The 21545-nt window shown below is 42.5% G+C and overlaps 1 protein-coding gene across 2 annotated transcripts in view; it reads left to right on the top strand.

Annotated features, from left to right (window-relative positions):
* Window positions 1-21545, top strand: part of scarf2 (scavenger receptor class F, member 2) — a 45529-nt gene that overhangs the window by 10627 nt on the left and 13357 nt on the right. For both annotated transcript variants that reach the window (XM_077522036.1, XM_077522034.1), the window contains exons 5-9: window positions 1541-1759; window positions 3508-3636; window positions 5471-5574; window positions 18387-18501; window positions 18811-18908. In XM_077522036.1, the coding sequence (XP_077378162.1) occupies window positions 1541-1759; window positions 3508-3636; window positions 5471-5574; window positions 18387-18501; window positions 18811-18908 (665 nt within the window). The remainder of the gene's footprint in view (window positions 1-1540; window positions 1760-3507; window positions 3637-5470; window positions 5575-18386; window positions 18502-18810; window positions 18909-21545) is intronic.

Genomic DNA, 21545 nt, shown 5'->3' with positions numbered 1-21545 from the left:
CACAGTTAATGAAGTTATAAGGACGTTAATCCCTGTCATATGTATTCGTGTTACCAATAATTGAATTTGTGTTGTATTTAACACGTTTCTGTGGGTCTATGAACATTTTTTTAAACAAACCATAAATGTAAGTTGTGTGTAAAATAATGACTTCTACGGCGATTCCATGTACAAGTTACATTATTCATCTGAGGACTGCTTGTGAAATTACAAATTTATATATTTGATTGTGGCTGGCTGATTAATTGGCCCGACATTACAATTTCTTTTTTAACTTTACAATGTCGTCTCGCGGGCCGGATTAAACACCTTTGCGGGGCTGATCCGGCCCGCGGGCCGTATGTTTGACACCACTGATATATAGGGTTGCCACTATCATCATATTTTTAGAATGGATTATTCCATTAATTACTCAAATAGTTCGATACACCCAATTGGGATTTTTATTTTATAACTACAATCAAGTTTCCCCAACCTTTGATCCATCAAGTGTATACAATGTGGAAAACAGCCTTTAACTTAATTCATTAAAAACAGCAATGTACGGTAAATAAAAATAGACTTACAGTAAAGCGGCAGTCACAATTATACATTCTAAACCAACTTTCCTCTATTCTGAAGTGTATCACGTATAAACATGGAAAAAAAGAACAATGTAAAAATGGACAAAAATGGTTGCTCAATTACTTTAAGTGCACCATGTAGGCAGTAAAGATAAATTTAGTACTCGCCATGCCTTTACAAGATGCCGAAATTATACACTACATAAAAACATGGCGCTTTAAAGTATTTATAATACATTATTTAAAAATAGTAATCCAATTACAGCTGAGTGCACAGTGGCAGCAGCATTTCGATATCCTAAAAAGCATCAGTTAAATAGCATGTCAACCACGGAAGGTAATAATAAGAAGAGCAACGTAGAAACAATGTACATATCTCAAAATAGGTTGCTGTATAAATACAGAAAAGTCCATATTGGCAGTCGAAAGGTAATTATGGCATTATGCCGACTTTAGTAATAAAAAGAACAATCTGAAAACCGACATGTAATTTAAAATGTATATTGTGGTCCAAATACAGTAAAATACATGGTGGCCAAAGCCAAGAGTCTAAATCAAGTGCAGGAAGCCAACGCGTTGTTTTACAGATGCTAAATGTTCACTTACCTTATGTGATGCATGATTGCCCGCACTTTTATCGTTTCAATAAGATGTGATGATATACGCTGCAGCTGATAAGCCCTAAAACAGACTTAATGGAGCCGCCGTAAAGATTTGGGAATTGGTGTTCACATTATCCCGTAACCATTAAGCCGAGACGTAAAAGCCATTTAAGCCTTAAGTGATTTACCTTTCATGGACTGCGCACCTCGTACCGTTCAGACGCTATAAACCTAAAATAGTCAAGTTACAATTCATTGTTATTCGGCTCATTAAACGATCATCAAGGTAACGTGCTTTTAAATCAACCCCGTGGCCCTTTGCATCATTATAACGACTTCACAGAGGAGGAATCAATTTGAAGAATTGTTCCACAGGTGCGGCCACTGCAAAGGCCAGCAGCCGTGCAAGGTGACGGAGGGGCGCTGCGTCACGTGCGAAAGAGGCTGGAACGGGACGCGCTGCGACCAGCTCTGCGCCAAAGGCTTCTTCGGCGAAAACTGCCAGGAAGTGTGTCCCACCTGTAAGGACGGCCATCACTGTGACCACATTCTGGGCAAGTGCTCGCACTGTAACCCCGGCTGGATTGGGGACAGGTAGGGAAACGTCTCTTCATGTTCTCTGAATCTTGTCATTTTACAGCAGCGTAGATTCTCCAGCCGCACTCGTCTGCCAAATTACCAACATCGGGTCTAACCTGCCTCCATGCAGAAATATGCCAAGTGCCGCACATAATTTATGCTGGACAGTTGCCCTGTTATTGGTTTAAAGTTTTATTTTGGGGAATGTACAATCAATTAAAAACTGCAAAGAACAAGGTGATAATTACCTGTCGAGCACAAATGAATCTTTTTAGCTGCATGTTGCCCTTGCACCTCTGAAAGGCAGCTCCTATACCCTTGTTTTACCCAATTCCTACTTTCTAAATTTTGCTGCCAATCAAAGATTCAGTAAAGCTCCTGAAATGACTGACATATCGTCGGTCACACTTTTGGTTTCTGATTACACCACTTAAAAATATAAAAGAAAGAGGTACAAAATGGAGCTAGAGAGGGATGGGGGGTTTTTTTCTCCCCACAGATCATAGCTGCTACTGTCAGGTTCATTAACAAATTAAAAAAAATAAATATATAAAAAAAATATTTTAACCAGATACATGATTAAAAAAAAAAAAAAAAAAAAAGACTTGTAAAAGTTGAAGAAAGTTGTAGTTCTGATTCAACTGCTGTACTTGAGTAAAAGTTCAAAAGTCTGAAGTATACTTGTAATTGGAATGTAAAAACAAAACATTCAAAAACATTCTCTGCACACAAAGGGGCCTATTCACTAAAGGTTTGCATCGCCTTTGCACGGCGCTACCCGGTAAAAATGGAGCAATTTGGGATGGGGAAATCCGTCACTAAGTGCGCTGCCAACCAGATTGTGCCACAGTGCGCTGGTGTTATTTGTGCGTATATAAATTAGGTAATTTGCATATATTTGACGCAAAATATGCCACACCAATGCAAATGAGACTCATTGATATACAGCGTCTAATTCACTAACGCCAGCGCAAATAGCCACACTGAGTTTGTGTGATGCAAATAACGTTTATGGAAAGCATGTATAAACCTGCCGCAACCTCGATCCGGGATCATGACAGCAGTGCATGGCATGGTGCACGTCGCTCTCTGGCTGATCACGCAGAGAGAGAGAGAGAGAGAGAGAGAGAGAGAGAGAGAGAGAGAGAGAGAGATTTTTTCTATGTTGGTTTAGGACACATAACGTAACCCGGGCTGATCGGCAATGGCAGGAAGGGATTTTACGGTCATTTTTCCGTACCAGATGCATACTGTACGCCCACGCCAACCTCTGAAAATATATTTTTTTAAAACGATCGCACCAATAATTTGTACTTTATGAATTAATGACATCGTCGTCCTCTCTGCTCTGTACAGCTTAATGGCGCTCTAAACGCTTACTCTCGGTCCAACCTCGCTTTCTGATGTCATCTTTCTCGCAACTGTTACTATAACAACCATGTTGTTGGCGCAAATCCATTGCCATGTGTGGTAAATTAGGTGCAAATTTGCTCCAAGCTGTCAGTTTTGTGGGCTTGTTTGCGCCGGTATATGATTAGAGCAATATCCTTAGTGAATAGGTGGGTAACTGGGTGCAGACTGCGTGTGCAGTTGTGGTGCAATATTTCGCGCTATTATCAGGCGCAGCGCATTCTTAGTGAATATACCCCATATTGTTGTGATTTGAACTCGTAGCTGCTAGTGTACAGACTGCAATAACACCTTGTGAGTCACACTGAGCTCGGTAATGACTGCCACGGTTGCATTCTTCTTTTGTGTGGTAGGTGCGAGGTGCGCTGCCCCAACGGCACGTACGGTGAGAATTGTGAGAACAACTGTAGTCATTGTTTCAACGGAAACTGTCACATCGTCACCGGAGAGTGCCTGTGTGACCCAGGATTCTACGGAACCTAGTAAGTCATGAGCATAAAAAGAAAAAAGTTTGTCCAAATAGAGAGAATTCTCCAAACATTCTATACAGTCACACGGAGTCTATGGCCAGTTCAATCTCATAATATTTGGGCAATTTGACTGAAAATGTATTTTGACATATTTTTAACTCACCTGTTTGGTTGAGAGGAACAGCAATAAGGTGACTGGGTCACTTTGACCCAAGTCATATTTACTCATGAAAATGTGTCATAAAGGAGCGTAATCCAAATTTCTTAGTTAACCTAATGGAAAACATGTATGGGTCAAAATGACTCAGAGGCATGTTTAATTATGCAAAAGTGTCAAACGATTATTTTTTATTTTTTATGTGGAAAACGCACCCACTAGTAACACTTGTCTTACGTTTGTTTCTCTGGATTAGTAATTACATCCTGGGTCACTTTGACCCGGGACAGGTTAAGTCATCCAAACGTGTCAGTAATGTGTATAATCCAAATTCAACACTTTGTTTTAACCAATGTGTTATGTTAATTTCTCAGCAACAGCAATGATGTCTCTGGGTCAAAATGACCCGGAGGCGTGATTAATTATTCAAAAGTGTCAGAGACTCTTTTTGTGTGTAGAAACATGCTCAATAATAACAAAGACAATACTTAATTTCAACACTTGTGTGTTACATTTGGTATGATTAGTCATAATAACCCGGGGTCATGTGTAATTATCCAAAAGTATCAGAAGCATCAGATGTCATTTTGACCAAGGTTTTGCTGATTTAAAAAATTTTTTTTAGACATTTCAACATTTCTTTTTTCAATCTCATAATCCCATAACAAACTATTTCAATCAATGCATCCTCTCACAGACCACACATCAGCCTTTTTATTATTATTATTATTATTATTATTATTATTATTATTATTATTATTATTAACACAAATGTATGAGCAAAAATGTGTGCAAAACTCATTTATATTGCATATGCTGATTGTACATATGCACAAGACTAGAAACAACTCCAAGAAGAACAATTGAACATGATACGATAATCTTAACATATTCATTTTGTAATTAAATGTATTCTGTATTAATTGTAAAAAAAACATAATGGGAAGAAGGAAAAACAATGTCACAAGTTGGGCACTGCTTTATACAAGGGGTTTGGTTTTCAGACCAATACCGATACCGATACTCAGATCCTCAGTACTCACCGATACCAATACCAACTGCCGTTACCAGTAGTACATTTTGACAAATAAAAAAATCACTAAAATATATTTTTAAACAAATATATTTCCTTTAATTTTGACAAAAAAAAAAACAGCACAGTCACTCTTCAATAGTCTTCACGCTCAAAATAAAACACAAAAATGCTCTTTTAGTTTAAGATTCACAATTTTGAAGTATTTCCAAATCGGTGAAGTTTTGGTGAAAGATTGCTGCAAGCTAGCGGCAGTTACAGGCAAGGAGGACTCACTTAACGTCTTCCCCCTCTGCCATCGGTCGCTTGTACTCGTCTGCGTCACGACTACTCGAGTACTTGAAAAAAGGCTGGTATCGGCCCGATACCGATACCTGGTATCGGTACTCGCCCATCCCTAAATAATATGTGAAACACAAACCTGCAGCTAAAATGTTGTAAATGTAGCATTGTTAAAAAAAGTAAGACACTTCCAGTTCTCACCCTGCTGTGTTTTCATGTTCCGTGAAGCTACATGCATTCAAATGAATTCCGCCCTGCAGTCTGCCAAAGTTTTTTTTCATTTCCCCCTGCTGATGTGATCGCAAATTGCTTGAATCGGATCATGTGTCTGAAAAGTTAAATATTAAACCAAGTTTATGTTCCATCCTCCACAGCTGCAATATGAGCTGTCAACCCGGACAATATGGCGTGAACTGCAACCAAACCTGCTCCTGCCACGACAAGAACTGCGACCCCGTGTCCGGTGCCTGCTACCTTCGTAAGAAAATGTGATTTGTTTCCGACCGCATGCTTTGTTTGTCCTCAAAACGGGAGCGCATGTTTTTGCGATTGAGACACAAAGCACATTTTCTTGGGCTGTCCAAAAAAGCTCCATCTGACTGGCTCTTAAGTGACGAACAGTTGGCTGCACACGCAGTACCAACAAACAACTTGTGCAGCCTTGTGTGTGTAAATGGGAGACTTTACGCAGCAAAAAGCCTTGATCGCTTTTCCAGACGGGTGTCCCGGTGCGCTGCGTTATTTTGGCGCCCTTCCCGTCCAGTCAGAGCGATAGAGGAAGGAAGGGGACGGGAGAAAACGACGAAGAGGAAAGAAGAACGATGAGTGGGTTGTTTTGTAATTAGTCACGATGGCAGCAGCCAGAGAAGGACATTGTTGAAAAAGGCTCAAGTGTCCCAGCAAGGAGGCTCGCATTGATCAACTCCGACCTTGCGATGCCCTCAAGCCTCTTCCTGTCCTTTATTACCCGACTGTGAATAACCGCCAGTGACCACACGCCACAACAATTCATCTTGTTTTTATGAGACACATAAATGCCCAAGGGACAGCGCAAGTTACCTATTCAAGCTGCAATATGGAACTTGATCTCAATCTAGCAGAATATCATCTCTGCCATTACTGTGGCCGTACAAATGTGTTACTTTTGCTGTCCGTCAAGTATTATTTGAATGTGTTGAGTGTAAGGGAAATCGGTCCAATTAATTATTAAATCAATAATTGTTAATTATTAAATTAATAATCAATTGGCTCATTAATTGAAGGAGACTCAAACTTAATATTTAAATTAAGTTGAGCTTGCCTGCGGAGCACCACATCTCTTTTTGATAATTTTATCAGGATAACAGATGAGAACCTCGTTGAATCAGTCATTAAAATGAAGGTTGTGCCCTTACTACAATTTTGTGAGTTCTTTGTTCAGCTTAGAGGTCACTATAAATTGATGAAACACACACACAGTAAACCAGGGGTTGAGTTTTGTGCACGTTTATTCTCTAACCTAGGTGGGATAATCTACTTAGAATTTCAAGAAGCAAAACTAACTACTATGATAGGAAATGAAACGAGAACTAAAATAATAAAAAAAATAATCAAAGGAGAAGAAAAGAAGAAAAGAGAAACGGTCTTAACCAAGGTGATAGACTTCTTAAATCAAACCAACATGGGACCCACAATCAACCTAGTTTGCACCAATTTGTACTAGGGCAAAGGCCTGCAAAGTTGCACTTACAGATGGGGTTGGTCTGAGAAGCAGGACCCTGGATGGAGACTCGCCAAGCTCGTTTGAAGAAGGGATGAAGAAGGTTCAGTTCAGGAGAGGGAGAGACAGGTCGTCCGGCTGGCCAACTGAGCGTCACGGGGTCAACCTGCTGGCTGGGACGGGCCCTTTTTGGTTTGAGGCCTAGTGTGCCTGGAAAGGCACCATCCGTTTGAGCCTTGTGCAGGGACCAAAAGCATTGTGTTTCGCTGCGCCTGTCGCTACACGCGATGGCTTCTGTGCGTTGCCGTGTGCTGGAGGTTAAGCTAGCTGGGCTAGCCCTTTGTCTGGCAGCCGCGCCGATGGAGACCAGGAAGGAGCCAAGGAGCAGCGAAGAAGCGGGAGCCAAAGAGCAGCGGAGAAGAGGCGGAAGAGAGAGTGCAGCACGCAGGGAGTGTGCTTTTAAATTGGGAAGGCGGCGGCCTCCACACCAGGGGGGCCGGTGAGACCACAGTGGAAAGTTACCAGCTTAGAGAAGGTTTTGGTAGAGACTAATCAGATTGAATCTGGATCCCATGTTTGTTGAAATTCTAAGGTCAGAATTCAATCAATGCAACACGTACAATTGAATACCTCAAATGAAATGTTACCTAGCTTACACTGTTAAAACGTGCATACACATGAAAGTTTAGTGGAGAATCTGCCACTGCAATGGAACATTTTCATGACATTTCATGGAGTCAACATTTCACAAATGGCAAACATAACATTTCATAATTCATTGTTCTGTTGCAAAATAAGAAAGTCAAGTTTCTAAGAAGGCTTTTACAGTCCTGATTTGTGTGTGTGTGCGCGTGCGCGTGTCAATCAGAGCATTTGTCTGTTTGTGGGGGATGTTCTTGTGCTCCCCACCCCCCACAGTGGCATGTTCAGGCCACAGGAGCTCAATTCCTTTGGAACTGAGGTTGCAAAAAGTTACAACCGGCCGATAATCGTTACAGATCCTCCCTTTGGCGATGGAAACGTTCTTCGACAGAACGTTTCGGTCGGCACTTCTAGACGTGGCATCGGCAGGTGGACAGGTGAAGCACAACAATGCAGTTACCAGAGTACAAAGTTGGTGCAAACCCACCCCTCCCCTCCCTTTGCTAAAGCTAGACTCGGCAGTTGGCTATGATGTTATCTTTCCCTCTAGGTCTACACAACGTGTCGTGTATAGAGTGGAAGGGGAAAGTAACAGACGCAACAGGAGAAGAACACGAGAGTGAAAAATAGAAGTCCAATAGTTGTCTAAAGGCCTGTGTAGGAATGTCATGTCAATGTGACTGAAAGGGGGCACTTTCGGTTCTTACTATGACTTTGGATCTTCCTAGGGCAAAAGAAAGCTGTATTAAGGGAGCATGCAGGCCGAGAAGACGTTCTCACAACTGAGCTGTTGATGTATCAAACAGATTAGTGCAGCATGTCAAGTCTCAGCGCGGTCGCACCTTGCGTGTGAGCGTGCTCTGGTTGGGACACCGAGAAGAAACAAACTGTCTCGTGGTTAGTTTGGTTCAGCTTAGCGTGATGCTAGGCAGATTGAGGACCAGCGTAGTCCTTTTGGTTGTTTTGTCGGGAGACGGTAGATTGGTAATTTGTTTGCTACGCGTTGTTAGGCAAAAGGAATCTTGGTCGTGACTCGCGTGTTTTGCCATTTTAAAGTTAACGGTGTTTGGACTAACAGCGTTAACAGTTAAGGTTCTTATTTTAAATAAGAAGCTAATAAAAGCAGTAGCTAAAGGCACATTTCTTACCAATCACTTTAGTTGTTTGGGGAGTCTGCTGAAGTTCATTTGAGTCACTGTACACTTTCTAGGGTGTTTGTTTATGCACATGGTGTCATAAGTATGAGTGCAGGTGTGCGAATGGGTGAAGCACAAATTTAATTGGCTATTCAATGGCGTTATGGCGGTTAGGTTTGGCCCTAGCCACTTTAAATATGTCGTTAGCGCATTCATACACAACAGCAGCAAAAATGTGTTAGCCATTAGGCGCCAGGGTGTCTGAAACCACTGTTTGGAAAGGGACCGTTTGGGTCCTGCATCAGTTGGAAAGGCAAATGCACCCATAGGTGCCTGATGGGTGGGAGCCAAAGGCTCCAAGTCATCTTGGATGAACCACAGGAAGAATCACAGGTGTATCTTGTACCTGCTGATGGTGGTCAACAAAGGTGGGCGAGGTTCGTCCCTCAATTGTAACCAAGGAAGTGAGGTCATGGAGGTTGGACCTGATTGGCTGGTCCAGTCCTGTTGTGATGACCTCCCTTTGACAGCTATGTGTCATGTCATGGGCGTATGATGTCATGACCCCCCCTTCGGCTACGTGGAGCCACGAACGGCAGAGATGTGCGGTCCACGGAGGAGCAAGAAGAAAGCCCATGACAGGAAGCAAAAGGTGACCCCAAAAGCGAATGTCTTGGCATGAACAGGTGAGCCGTCGACAGGCGAACGAGGAAGGCACGCGGCGGCGGTGAGCCACACAATGAGCAAAAGCAAGAGAAGAACAATGGACTGCAAGTTCATTGAAATCAGATAAGTGTTGTTGAGCACAAAGGCTGACAACGTGTGGCCCAAAAGAAGTACTGCAGGCGCGAACGCGGGGGCAGTGAATGGCAGGGCAGTGGTGCGCACCATCTGCATTGCAAGGGTGGGCAGGGTGGGTAACAAATTGCTCAGAAATAGGCACAACGCGCCAAGCAGATTGCAAAGAACAACCACTGTGTTGTTTGGGTTGTTCGATGACAATTTCAAGTGCGATTTCAAGTTCAAAGTCCGCGGTGAAGCTGAATGGTTTGCTTCAAAAGTGAGGACAACGGCCTCAATTTGTGTCATGCGTAGCTCGGAGGTGCGATCCAAGTCGCATTCCGTAAGGTGGCAGAGTTGCACACCCTGAGTGGGATGTTCAACTTGGCCGAGGGGAGAGCTGGTGTTGCGAAGGTGACCTCTTGAGGGCATCTCGGGGACAACAGGCATGGTCCCCCCTTGAGTTGGGTGAGAGTCCTGGTGTGAGTTTTGTACACTCAGAACAGGTTCACAAAAAGTCTCTGTTAGGCTTACCGCATAACAATTGGCAGTTTTGGTCAGCGGTGCTGCAGGCAGAGGCTGCCGCACCTGTGACCAGATTTTGCGTCGGTCGTAATCTATCAGGGGCTTGAAGCGGCCCAGCAGATCTTGACCAATGAGGAGCGGGACTGATTCCACAGCAGACACGTACACAGGGTGGACCAATTTGTGTGGTCCAATCGTCCAGTGTAACGTTGCCATGGAGTCCAGATGGGTGTTAGTCAGTGCAAATGCACCGATCTCCAATGAGCAGTGGTTGACGCGGAGCGTCCGGCCACTGTTCTTCAGCATGGCTTGAAGTTGGTTGAAGAGCGTGTTGGACATTACTGTAATGTCAGCGCCAGGATCAACCAAAGCGTCATAGTCTAATGTTTGTTCAAGTGTCGTCCTCAAATAGAACTTACGCGATGCACCTTTAATCTTGAGGTTACCTAAGAGCTGTTTGAATGGTTGATTTGACTCGGTAACAGGTGCACTGGCAGAAGGCAAAGAAGGTGCTGGATCCAGTTGGACTGAAAGAACGGTGTTGTCCGACACCTCTGGCTCATTGATGGCTGTCGGCTGACTGTCGTTGGACAATTTGCGCAGCCCATCAAGAACTTTTGTCCAGATGCTGCTGTCAATTGAGAAGTCACCTGACGTGGATGGGGGCTCCTGAGAACTATTTGTGCGGGGAGGTTTCTTTTTGCGAGGTTTTGTTTTCGCAAAGGGTTTCTCCCGTTCACAACCACGGCTGGAGCTATGACTCAACCGCGCAGGTGCACTGCGGCCGTACTGGTGCTTCTGATGAGAACCATTTTGAAGCCGTTGTGCAGGATTTGATGGGGAAGCGGCGACGTCATCGTCGCTTTGCTGTGATTCGGACTGTCGTTCGACCTCGTCTGAACCACCTGCAACATGGTAAACAGAGGATTCCACTGATTTAGCAGCGTTTTCGCGTAAAAACACAAAGGCCTTGGATGCAAGTTCACGTAGCTCTAGGCTACTTAGCGTGCGAGGACAAGTTGTCACACCCAAGAGGCGGCTTGTGTTTGGGTGGAGGTTGTTCAAAAATAGTGTTTTGAATTCTACCTGTTCTTCCATGTTGGGTTCGTTACGATGCCCAAAGTATGCCTTGCGCAGGCGACTATAATACAGGCTGGGTGATTCCTTTCGGCCTTGTTTTACTGACCAGGCCGCAAGAAAGCTCATTGCTGATACTGGGCCATCAAATTCACGAGACAATGCGTGACATAGTGCTCGATAATCATTCAAGATGTGGATCGGCTGGCGGTCGATCCAATCACTTACTTCTCGAGTGGACGTCAATTTCATGAGGTAAATCTTGTCTTCCGTTGTTGCCTGTGGGAATCTCCTCAAATGAAAATCAAGGTCTTTGAGGTACACAGAAGTGTTATCAGAGCAATCTTGTTTTGGCTGAAATTTCTGAATGTGCTTGGCAATCGTGTCTAACTCTTTTGTAGACATGCCTGGTTGCGCCACATGATGAGGTGAAGAAGCATCTGCTTGTTGAGCAGGAGAAGGAAGGTTGGCAGCAACTGGAGACGAACAAGAAGGCGTGGCGCCTAGCGGGGGTGCCGAAACAAGAAGTGTGCTTCTTGGCGGAAGCACAGAGACAGGTGATCTTGCTCCTCTCAGTGACACTGCAGAGGGAGGGGGCCCCCGTGTGTGTTGAGCGGCCATTGGAGAAGTGCTTGCCATGGAGCGAGTGGGAACCGGAAGTGGCACAGGTGGCTGAGAAGCAGGTCCAAGATTTGCAGAGGAAGTCTGCAGCACATCAGACAACGTGGCAGCGTCTGAAAAAGGAACAGGTGCGTGCACCACAAGTGGATCAAAATGCAAAGGAGAGTTCACCTGAGACAGGTCCCGAACGGGGACCTCCAAAGCAGTGGTTTGGGACGGCGTCAATGGACACCTGGTGTTACCTTGTGGGACTTGCTGTAATTTCGGTTCAGCATGGGGTGACTCGTCATCCCGGCCAGTGTTGAAGGATGGATGCTGCAATCGCCGGAGTTTTTCTTCCATTGCCATCAACTGAGATTTCAAGCGAAACGTCTGCCTTTTTCCTTCAGTGCGTTCATTTTTCAAAAGTCTAATCTTTTGAGTTAATTCCGCAATTTCATCATTCGCGAGAGCTAGCAAGTACTTGTCAAATTCATGCTCAGTTTGGAGATCAATCCAATGGGCTTCAGTGGGCTGATTTGATAGTTCTACAATGCATTCTTTTAGCTCACGAATTTCAGATGTGGCATTATGCCAATTTTGTTCATGCGTGCGGGCAGTTTGTGTACTCACTTTAAGTTCCTGTGTCAATTTTGTAACTTGGTTTCCCAAGTCCACGCGGTCAGATTCATGCAACCATGCTTCCAACTCGGTTAGCTTGCTGCTAACTTGGGCGTGAATTTGCTGTTCTGCTGTCAGAACGCTTTTCACTTGTTCAAGCTCATGGTCACTCAATTTCCACCTAGCCACTAAATTCACCATTAGTCGGCTGAGGATTTGTGCCATATCTTCGTGGGTTAACGACCCTTGTTGAGCGTCGCAAACGAGTTGCGCAATGTTGGTGTCAAGAATCTCTGCGCTAGCGCTGGCTGTCGCGTCGGCATAGCCTGGAATGAGATTGTTAGTCACGGTCGCAAGGGCATTTTCCAAAGCATCCATTGTTAAAAGTAGCGTTATGATATCAAAGGTATGCGTAAGCTCACTTTACTCAATTTGGAAGGACTAATTGTTAGCCAATTAGACAATGCTGAAAATGCTTAAAGATTAGCTTTTTAGGCTCAATTAGTTGATTCAAAATGTTTTACCAAAATTATTAAGGCACAGATTAAAGGATGGTATCCAAATATGTTACCAATTATTTTAAATGGCAATGCATTAAATAATTGAGGACCCTCAACAAAGTATTGTGTTAAGCAATTTAGTCTGCTAAATTACTATTAACCACAGCATACATTTGAGGTTACAGGTTTTAGGAAACAAAAGTCTACTAAGGACAGTCACATTAAATTAAAATTACATTTAATTCAATAGAGGTTTCCAAAAGTGCCTAAAAATTGGGTAAACACTTTTACTACAACGAGAAAAGCTATACACTACTGGTTGAGTGTTGCTTTTAATTAAAACAAAATTAAGTACTTGAAAATGGTGGTTAATTATTTAAGCAAACTCTTTGGTAAGTCAATAATTAAAGTTATCAAGCGTTTTAATTTTGTTAGCAAAAGTTCCTCGGCTGCGGTACCGTGAATAGCCAAAGGAGGACGCCGTCGGCGTTTAAAACGCAACGAGGCTCCTGTGTGTAGTATAGAGTCGTACTTTTGTTCGATCAATAAAGTTTTATGACTTTACCGCATAGACAAAACAACTCCGTCGCTCGTAAGTGACACAGAATGTGTCTTAAAACGAGTGTTTAAATACCTTGCACAAGTTTTAAAATCGTAGCACTTGGCAAGCAAAGTTGTTAGCAAAACGCCGCTAACGTAAACTTTGTCAATGAGTGGCACGTCACCGGAAGTTGCGTGTGCGTGTATCGCCAGCTGTCAATCTGTCAAACACGTTAAATTCACTCCTTACGGATAATCGCGCGTGTTGTTATGCGCGGCACTGACGCCGAATTATCAAGAAGACACTAATAATTATAATTTAAATAAATCAAGGAGCGGAAACCACGGAAACGTTTTAATTCCCACGGGTTTATATCGCGATACTAGTATCGTGTAAGGACTCGCTTTGAGGGGAAAGAGAAAACTACTACTTCCTGAAAGACGGTGTTAATTCATTAAACACGACGGAATTAATGAAGATTAAAAAGTGCAAAACGTACAAAAATATTAACCCTAAACTCAATGTTAACACTTGGTGAAACAGGAGTAGGAAAAATATTATAATGTAACGTTTAAGAGTGGCGAAGACACGTGATGTTAAATTGTCTTAAATCCAGTAAGAATCATAGGTTAGGACGGTACAGTAGTAATTTAAATCCGTCGATTAGTTTCAAATCACGGTAACTTGATTATTTAAATTATAAAGTGCTTTGAATGCGATGTTGAAGAAGGCAGACAGTAGGCTCACGGGGGGGGGGAGAGGGGGCTGCGATGTGTCCCTCTTCACACGTGGGTTGCTAGAAAGCAGGAATCAACTATACTAGCTGTAGTTTGGCAGCTGGCCGTGTAGCAATATGAGTATTAAGCAAACAGTACACTTTAGTGTTAATCAGATGGAAATCTAATTTCAACAATTTAAGCGAACTGTATAACTAGTTATTCAGTGCTACAATTTGGCAGAGACTGGGCTCTCAGTGGGGGGTCACGTGGTGAGACGTGATCCTCTCTTGGAGGCCACAGCCAAATGAGGAGCGACTTGGAAGTCTGGCCGTTGGGCCCGCCCCTCAAATTAGTTTATTGGTCGACTGGTTTCAAGGGGTGGTTACCTGAATCCCAGTTAAGTTAAGGATACGCCTCCAAAGATGGCGGATCTTAACACGTGTGTTTTACACAAAAGGCTAGCAGTTTTAGCACCATGTGCCTTACGCTAAACCCTACAAAAGGGAGTCAACTTAACACCTTGAGAAGTGTGCTGTGACTCAAATGGTGGTCTGAATGCAGAATTTCGTGCACTAGACTATTTCCTCAGCCTAAAGGCTTGTAACGTAATCAGGTAGCTAAGCTGATTGCGCCACGTGAGGTTTGGAATATATTTTTAACCCAATCAGAATTCGTGACGAGTTAGAAAAAACATTCCCAGGCCTAAAAGTTTTGCATGCAATAAAAAAAATGTGATCGTTACTCTTCCACTTTTGTGTGTGTAACATTCACATAGTCGACAAATTCATTCTCTTCTCAATAACTAGTCGTTAGACTGTTATTTAGTGCTTCAAATACACTGCTTTTATACAGCGGATTGGCTCTGGCATAAAGTTTTAGTTAGGTTGCTATGGAAACGAGCTGAAATTTTCCCAGAAGAACACGCTGCACTAAGCTGTTTTTGGATTGTTACATGTGTGTGTTTCACAAAATATGTAACATAAATTGGCCTCACCAAAGGGGCACCATTATGTAAGGGAAATCGGTCCAATTAATTATTAAATCAATAATTGTTAATTATTAAATTAATAATCAATTGGCTCATTAATTGAAGGAGACTCAAACTTAATATTTAAATTAAGTTGAGCTTGCCTGCGGAGCACCACATCTCTTTTTGATAATTTTATCAGGATAACAGATGAGAACCTCGTTGAATCAGTCATTAAAATGAAGGTTGTGCCCTTACTACAATTTTGTGAGTTCTTTGTTCAGCTTAGAGGTCACTATAAATTGATGAAACACACACACAGTAAACCAGGGGTTGAGTTTTGTGCACGTTTATTCTCTAACCTAGGTGGGATAATCTACTTAGAATTTCAAGAAGCAAAACTAACTACTATGATAGGAAATGAAACGAGAACTAAAATAATAAAAAAAATAATCAAAGGAGAAGAAAAGAAGAAAAGAGAAACGGTCTTAACCAAGGTGATAGACTTCTTAAATCAAACCAACATGGGACCCACAATCAACCTAGTTTGCACCAATTTGTACTAGGGCAAAGGCCTGCAAAGTTGCACTTACAGATGGGGTTGGTCTGAGAAGCAGGACCCTGGATGGAGACTCGCCAAGCTCGTTTGAAGAAGGGATGAAGAAGGTTCAGTTCAGGAGAGGGAGAGACAGGTCGTCCGGCTGGCCAACTGAGCGTCACGGGGTCAACCTGCTGGCTGGGACGGGCCCTTTTTGGTTTGAGGCCTAGTGTGCCTGGAAAGGCACCATCCGTTTGAGCCTTGTGCAGGGACCAAAAGCAGCGTGTTTCGCTGCGCCTGTCGCTACACGCGATGGCTTCTGTGCGTTGCCGTGTGCTGGAGGTTAAGCTAGCTGGGCTAGCCCTTTGTCTGGCAGCCGCGCCGATGGAGACCAGGAAGGAGCCAAGGAGCAGCGAAGAAGCGGGAGCCAAAGAGCAGCGGAGAAGAGGCGGAAGAGAGAGTGCAGCACGCAGGGAGTGTGCTTTTAAATTGGGAAGGCGGCGGCCTCCACACCAGGGGGGCCGGTGAGACCACAGTGGAAAGTTACCAGCTTAGAGAAGGTTTTGGTAGAGACTAATCAGATTGAATCTGGATCCCATGTTTGTTGAAATTCTAAGGTCAGAATTCAATCAATGCAACACGTACAATTGAATACCTCAAATGAAATGTTACCTAGCTTACACTGTTAAAACGTGCATACACATGAAAGTTTAGTGGAGAATCTGCCACTGCAATGGAACATTTTCATGACATTTCATGGAGTCAACATTTCACAAATGGCAAACATAACATTTCATAATTCATTGTTCTGTTGCAAAATAAGAAAGTCAAGTTTCTAAGAAGGCTTTTACAGTCCTGATTTGTGTGTGTGTGCGCGTGCGCGTGTCAATCAGAGCATTTGTCTGTTTGTGGGGGATGTTCTTGTGCTCCCCACCCCCCACAGTGGCATGTTCAGGCCACAGGAGCTCAATTCCTTTGGAACTGAGGTTGCAAAAAGTTACAACCGGCCGATAATCGTTACATGAGAATGGCTTGTTCCAGAATTGATCAACAATCCATCGAACTTTACATAGGAAGACCAGAGAGAAATACATTACAGTAGCCAAGGCGAGACATAACAAACACATGAATTATGATCTCTGTCTTACTAGCAGATACACATATATATACCATTTTATGTATAATCCAGCTGAGGTGGCTCGGGCATCTGGTTCGGATGCATCCTGGACGCCTCCCTACAGAGGTGTTCCGGGCATGTCCCACCGGCGGAGGCCCCCGGGGACGACCCAGGCCACGCTGGAGAGACTATGTCTCTCGGCTGGCTTGGGATCCCGCCGAAGGAGCTGGTTGAAGTGGCTGGGGAGAGGGGAGTCTGGGTTTCCCTGCTAAAGCTGATGCCCCCGCGACCCGACCCCGGATGAAGCGGTAGATAATGGCTGGATGGATGGATGGATGGATGGATGGATGGATGGATGGATGGATGGATGGACGGACGGACGGACGGACGGACGGATGGATGGATGAAGGATATTCAGAGAACGAACTCACAAATTTCCAAAAAAAAAACTTGAATGTTTGAAATATTATAACGTGGCAAATTTATGAGAGAAAAAAACTCACAAAATTGACGAGAAATAAATTTGGATATTTGCGCCATTAAAATTCGCAAGTTTGTGAAATGATGACACGTTCGGAATGGAGGAGGCAGCGCGTGTTTAAGTCACATCACAGGCCGCGATGTTAGATTTCCGTACAGTATCACCAAGAGGAAGCATGTGGATGCTAAACAATAGAGGGCCAAGCAATGATGCCTGCGGGACTCCACATGTAACGTTACAAAGCTCAGAAGTCGCATTGGCATGCGTTACACAGTGCATCCTTTTTGAGAGCTAACTCAGCCCGGAAAATGCTCAGCCTGAAATACCAATCCTTGTTTTGAGTGTGATGAGCGTTGTCGAAGTCACTGCTAAGATCAAGTAATAATAATATTGATTAGGTGTCAGAGTCCTTAGCTAGGAGATGATCATTAGTCACTTTTGCCTCAGGGCCTTCTCAGTAGTAATCCTGACTGAAAAAGTTCAAATCAATCATGAGCGGGCATGTAATCATTAAGCTGTTGCGCTACAACTTTTTTTTTGCAAGTATTTTTGCAATACATGCCAGATTTGATATCGGCCTATAATTACAGACACTCTCTGGTGTACGGTATACTGTATCTTTGTACCATACTAATTTCCATGCGGAATTATCTACCCAGTCATTGTGGTAATGCTGAAGCATTCCCACATATGTTATTGTGATTTTTATTCGCCACACTTTTTTGCCGCCTACCAACTCCCACATAATATTTCCAATTTACATTGTTCACATTACAACTAGCTTAAAAAATGACGGTTCCCGAGGTATTATCATCTGATTCCACATTACTTACATTATATGCACAATTTAACATTTAATATCAACTTTTCCCCATTCATTTTCAATGGGACAGTCGTTGAATTTTTTCTAAGTTTCACTTTCCATGCCCACTTCCATATATGTAACTTATCATCCTTACCAAGTGTCTGATACTGCTCGGTGGCACAGTTTGTAAAGCGCATTGTCCATTAACCAGGAGGTTATAATTTCATAATTTATCTCTCAATTTGCTTTCAGCATTCCCATGCAATTTCTACAGAAATTGCACTTAGTCTAGTTTTTATAGCACTTGTTCTCAGAAGGGCCACAGCTGCTTTTGAGGCCTTACATTCATTTGAAGTCTTTTGTGATTTCTAACATGTACGTATGTTTTGGGGATGTTGGAGGAAGCTGGAGTACCCTCTGGCCCAAAGTCAATGGGGAGTGACACACATAGTATGTTTTTGTGGTTTGGTTTTTAATTGAGGGCGACTATATTTTTCTGTACCGCACCATCCAGAACTCCTTGCGTCTCCTGTTTTTTGCAGAGCCCAACCAGCGGATGGGCGTGATCGCGGCCGGGACGCTGGTCTCCTTTTTGCTGATCGTCCTGCTCTCCCTGCTGTGCTGCTGCTGCCTCTGTCGACACAAAGACGACCACAAGTGAGTGGCGCGGAGGTGTCTTCGGCTCAAGTTTGACGCCCAGTAACCTGAAAACAATAATAATAAAAAAAAAACATCTGTTTTTAAATGGATGCGGCATTGTTGTTGTCTCACGTAGTAGCTTATTAGGGGGTAAATACACGTAAAAATGCAAACCAAGTGTTTTACGTGTCGATAATGCTGCGTCGGGAGCAATGTGAGCAAGCCTCAACACGGGGCCAAGTCTAATAAAGCCTCTTTTAAATGATTCATTTCGATTTCCATGCTGTCATCCCACCTCAGATCTAACCCAGACCACTCTTCCAACAGCAAAAAAGCCAAGCGGATCCTGTGCGGACGATTTAGCCGAATCAGCACGAAACTTCCCCGTATTCCACTGAGGAGACAGAAACTGCCAAAAGTAGTCGGTAAGCCCCAAAAACTTTCTTTCATATCCCACACTGAGCCGCCAGACACTGTCTGTCTTTTTTTTTCCTTTTTTTTTTCTTTTTTGCAACTACTGTGCTAAAAATCACGTCTTTTGGATCTTTTCGCTTTGTTCAAAATTGCAGACTTCAACAGAAACAGAGATTTAAATGAAGTGAGATGCTGGTTGACTTACAAGTTCAGATGAGATAATTCTTCTAACCTGCCTTTATATATTTCAGAGGGGAACATTAAAGGGATACTTCACTTATTTAGCCCATTATAGCAATAAAAAGTTAATATTTTGTCTATAATTAATTTGATACTTTCATTATTTTTCACATACAATTAGTACCTTTAAAAACACATTTTGCAACATGCTGTCGACTGAAAATGACATCACAAGGGCTCAGGTAACCAATCACAGCTCACCTGTTTTCCAGGTTTGGTCATGTGACATTCACAAGCTGAGCTGTGATTGGTTATCTGAGCATTTCTGATGTCATTTTCAGTCGACAGCAAGTTGCAAAATGTGTTTTTAAAGGTACTAATTGTACATGAAAAATAATGAAAATATAAAATTTATTATAGGCAAAATATTAATGTTTGACTGCCAAAAATGGCTAAGTAAGTAAAGTATCCCTGTAAGTGTTATGGCAGTGCAGGGTAAAGCTATCGGTAATGATACAACACTGGCATCGGGCTGAAACCTCGTAAGTCACAATTTGATATATTTACAGTAAGATTTTAAAAAAAAATCAAAAATCTCTACTATTGGTTATTGGTCAATACACACGTTTGTGTTTTTGTTCTTGTTTTTTTTTTTTTTGACCAATTGATTGACCAATCTAAAATGTTGCAAATGTGTTGCTCTCTTTGGTGCAATTTCAATGGTTGAACAAATGTGTCGTTTTTGGATTCTTCTGAAAAGTGGCCATTTTGGAGGTACAAGGTTTTATCCTGACGTTTGAGATACATATCGAGTCATCTTTTATTGGATTGCGCCAGTACATTTGAAAATCCGATGCAATCACATCTTTTACATCAAAAGCTTTTTTTTTTTGTTATTCAAATCGGTTTTCCTTACAGCCATATTAGCTGTACAAATAAAGTTTTATTTTTATAACGTTTCAGCAATGATGAGATATAACTTGAGTCTTACTGCCAAACACAACTTCGGTTGTATATTTTTTTTTTAGGTGGGAGAAAAAAAAATCCAAATAAAAAGCAAAACACGCTGGGTTAATCCTCTGATGTCTGTTAAACTGAGATTCAAATTTATATGTTGCGCAATAAACTGACATCATGGCTAACGGTGCTTTTAATTTAAATGTTCCATTATCCAGGGATTGTTTAATTTCAGAGCTTAGTTGTAAATTCACATTTACTGTCGACAATTATTGTATGACTGGATTAAATGCCCACTTACGTTGCCAACTTTGGTTTCTCACGGGCGAACAGGTCACAATGTTATTTAGCATAGTCGCTAAGGACAATGAATTCCTTTTCTTGTGCTCTTTTCTACCTTAGTTTGTGTCGTAGATGATGTTGATTGAGAAGTATGCTAACTGCCAGACAAATACGGGCTTTCATTTCAAAGGAATGCACCGATTTTAGAGCCCCTTATTTTTCTTGGCGCCCTCCGACGACCATGTGTCCGTGTTATTCCAGCCCCAAACTGCCGCGTATTTTCCTCCATTCCCGGTTTCTGTACTCCGCATCGGTAGTTCACCGAGCGAAGGCTTTCTCGGGCTGAGGTGGAGCTGCGTGTTATTAAAAGAAGGCTGGCGGTTGCCGCGCAAAGGTTGAGGCCCGCCGGTGCTGGTGCTGAGAGATGAGCCTTCAAATTCAAAGGCTTCAGTGTTGCCGTGGATTCTGCAGGTCCATGTGGAGGTCTCGTGGTTTGTGACGGATCCGTCTCTGACCTCATTCTCGTATATTGTGAAAAGATGCTGATCTGTTCAACTCTAATGAGCAGTTGAGTATTTAGTTGAACTGCTGTGCCAGAGACAAGTTTAGTTTAACCACTGTATTTCACTGAATGGGCTTCACAGTAGTCAACAACTCTTATTTTGTCAATAGTGTTAATTTTATCGGCCATTTTTAAATTGAGTCTCAGCTTTAGCCCAGTTACAATTACGCTTGTTAGTTTTTATCATAGTTAGTCAACCTCATCCCGTTTTTAGTCTAGTTTTAGTCAGGACAATCATTTAACCCCTGTATATTTTTTGTTAGCAGATAATGTTAAACATTTCGGATCTAAAACTATTTCACATAAAATTTTCTCTTTATCTTTTTGATGAAAAACAACTTGACACACAATTACAGTATGTCAACAAGTGGCTACTCTGACTCCATTAGTTAGCGGTCAGATTAACATTATTGTTGAAACGTTATAGCCGTTGGATTAATGTTACGATATAACTTATAATTTACTTTTTTTTTTTTTTAACTGTTCACAATGAATCCACCTTGTGTCTGTCCCACATGTTTGTGCATGTTGCACTCGCTAGCTGCAGATTTGAAAGGGGCTTGTCACTGTGTCACATGACATTGTCACATGACAGATTAGCAGAGACAAGATTTGACAAAATCATATCATTTTTGTCTCGTCTTTGTTCATGAACTAAAATGTCCAT

Source organism: Festucalex cinctus, chromosome 5 (assembly GCF_051991245.1).
Source record: "Festucalex cinctus isolate MCC-2025b chromosome 5, RoL_Fcin_1.0, whole genome shotgun sequence".
Lineage (NCBI taxonomy): Eukaryota > Metazoa > Chordata > Actinopteri > Syngnathiformes > Syngnathidae > Festucalex > Festucalex cinctus.
The sequence above is the reverse complement of the archived record's forward strand: the minus strand, read 5'-3'. Positions and strand labels throughout refer to the sequence as shown.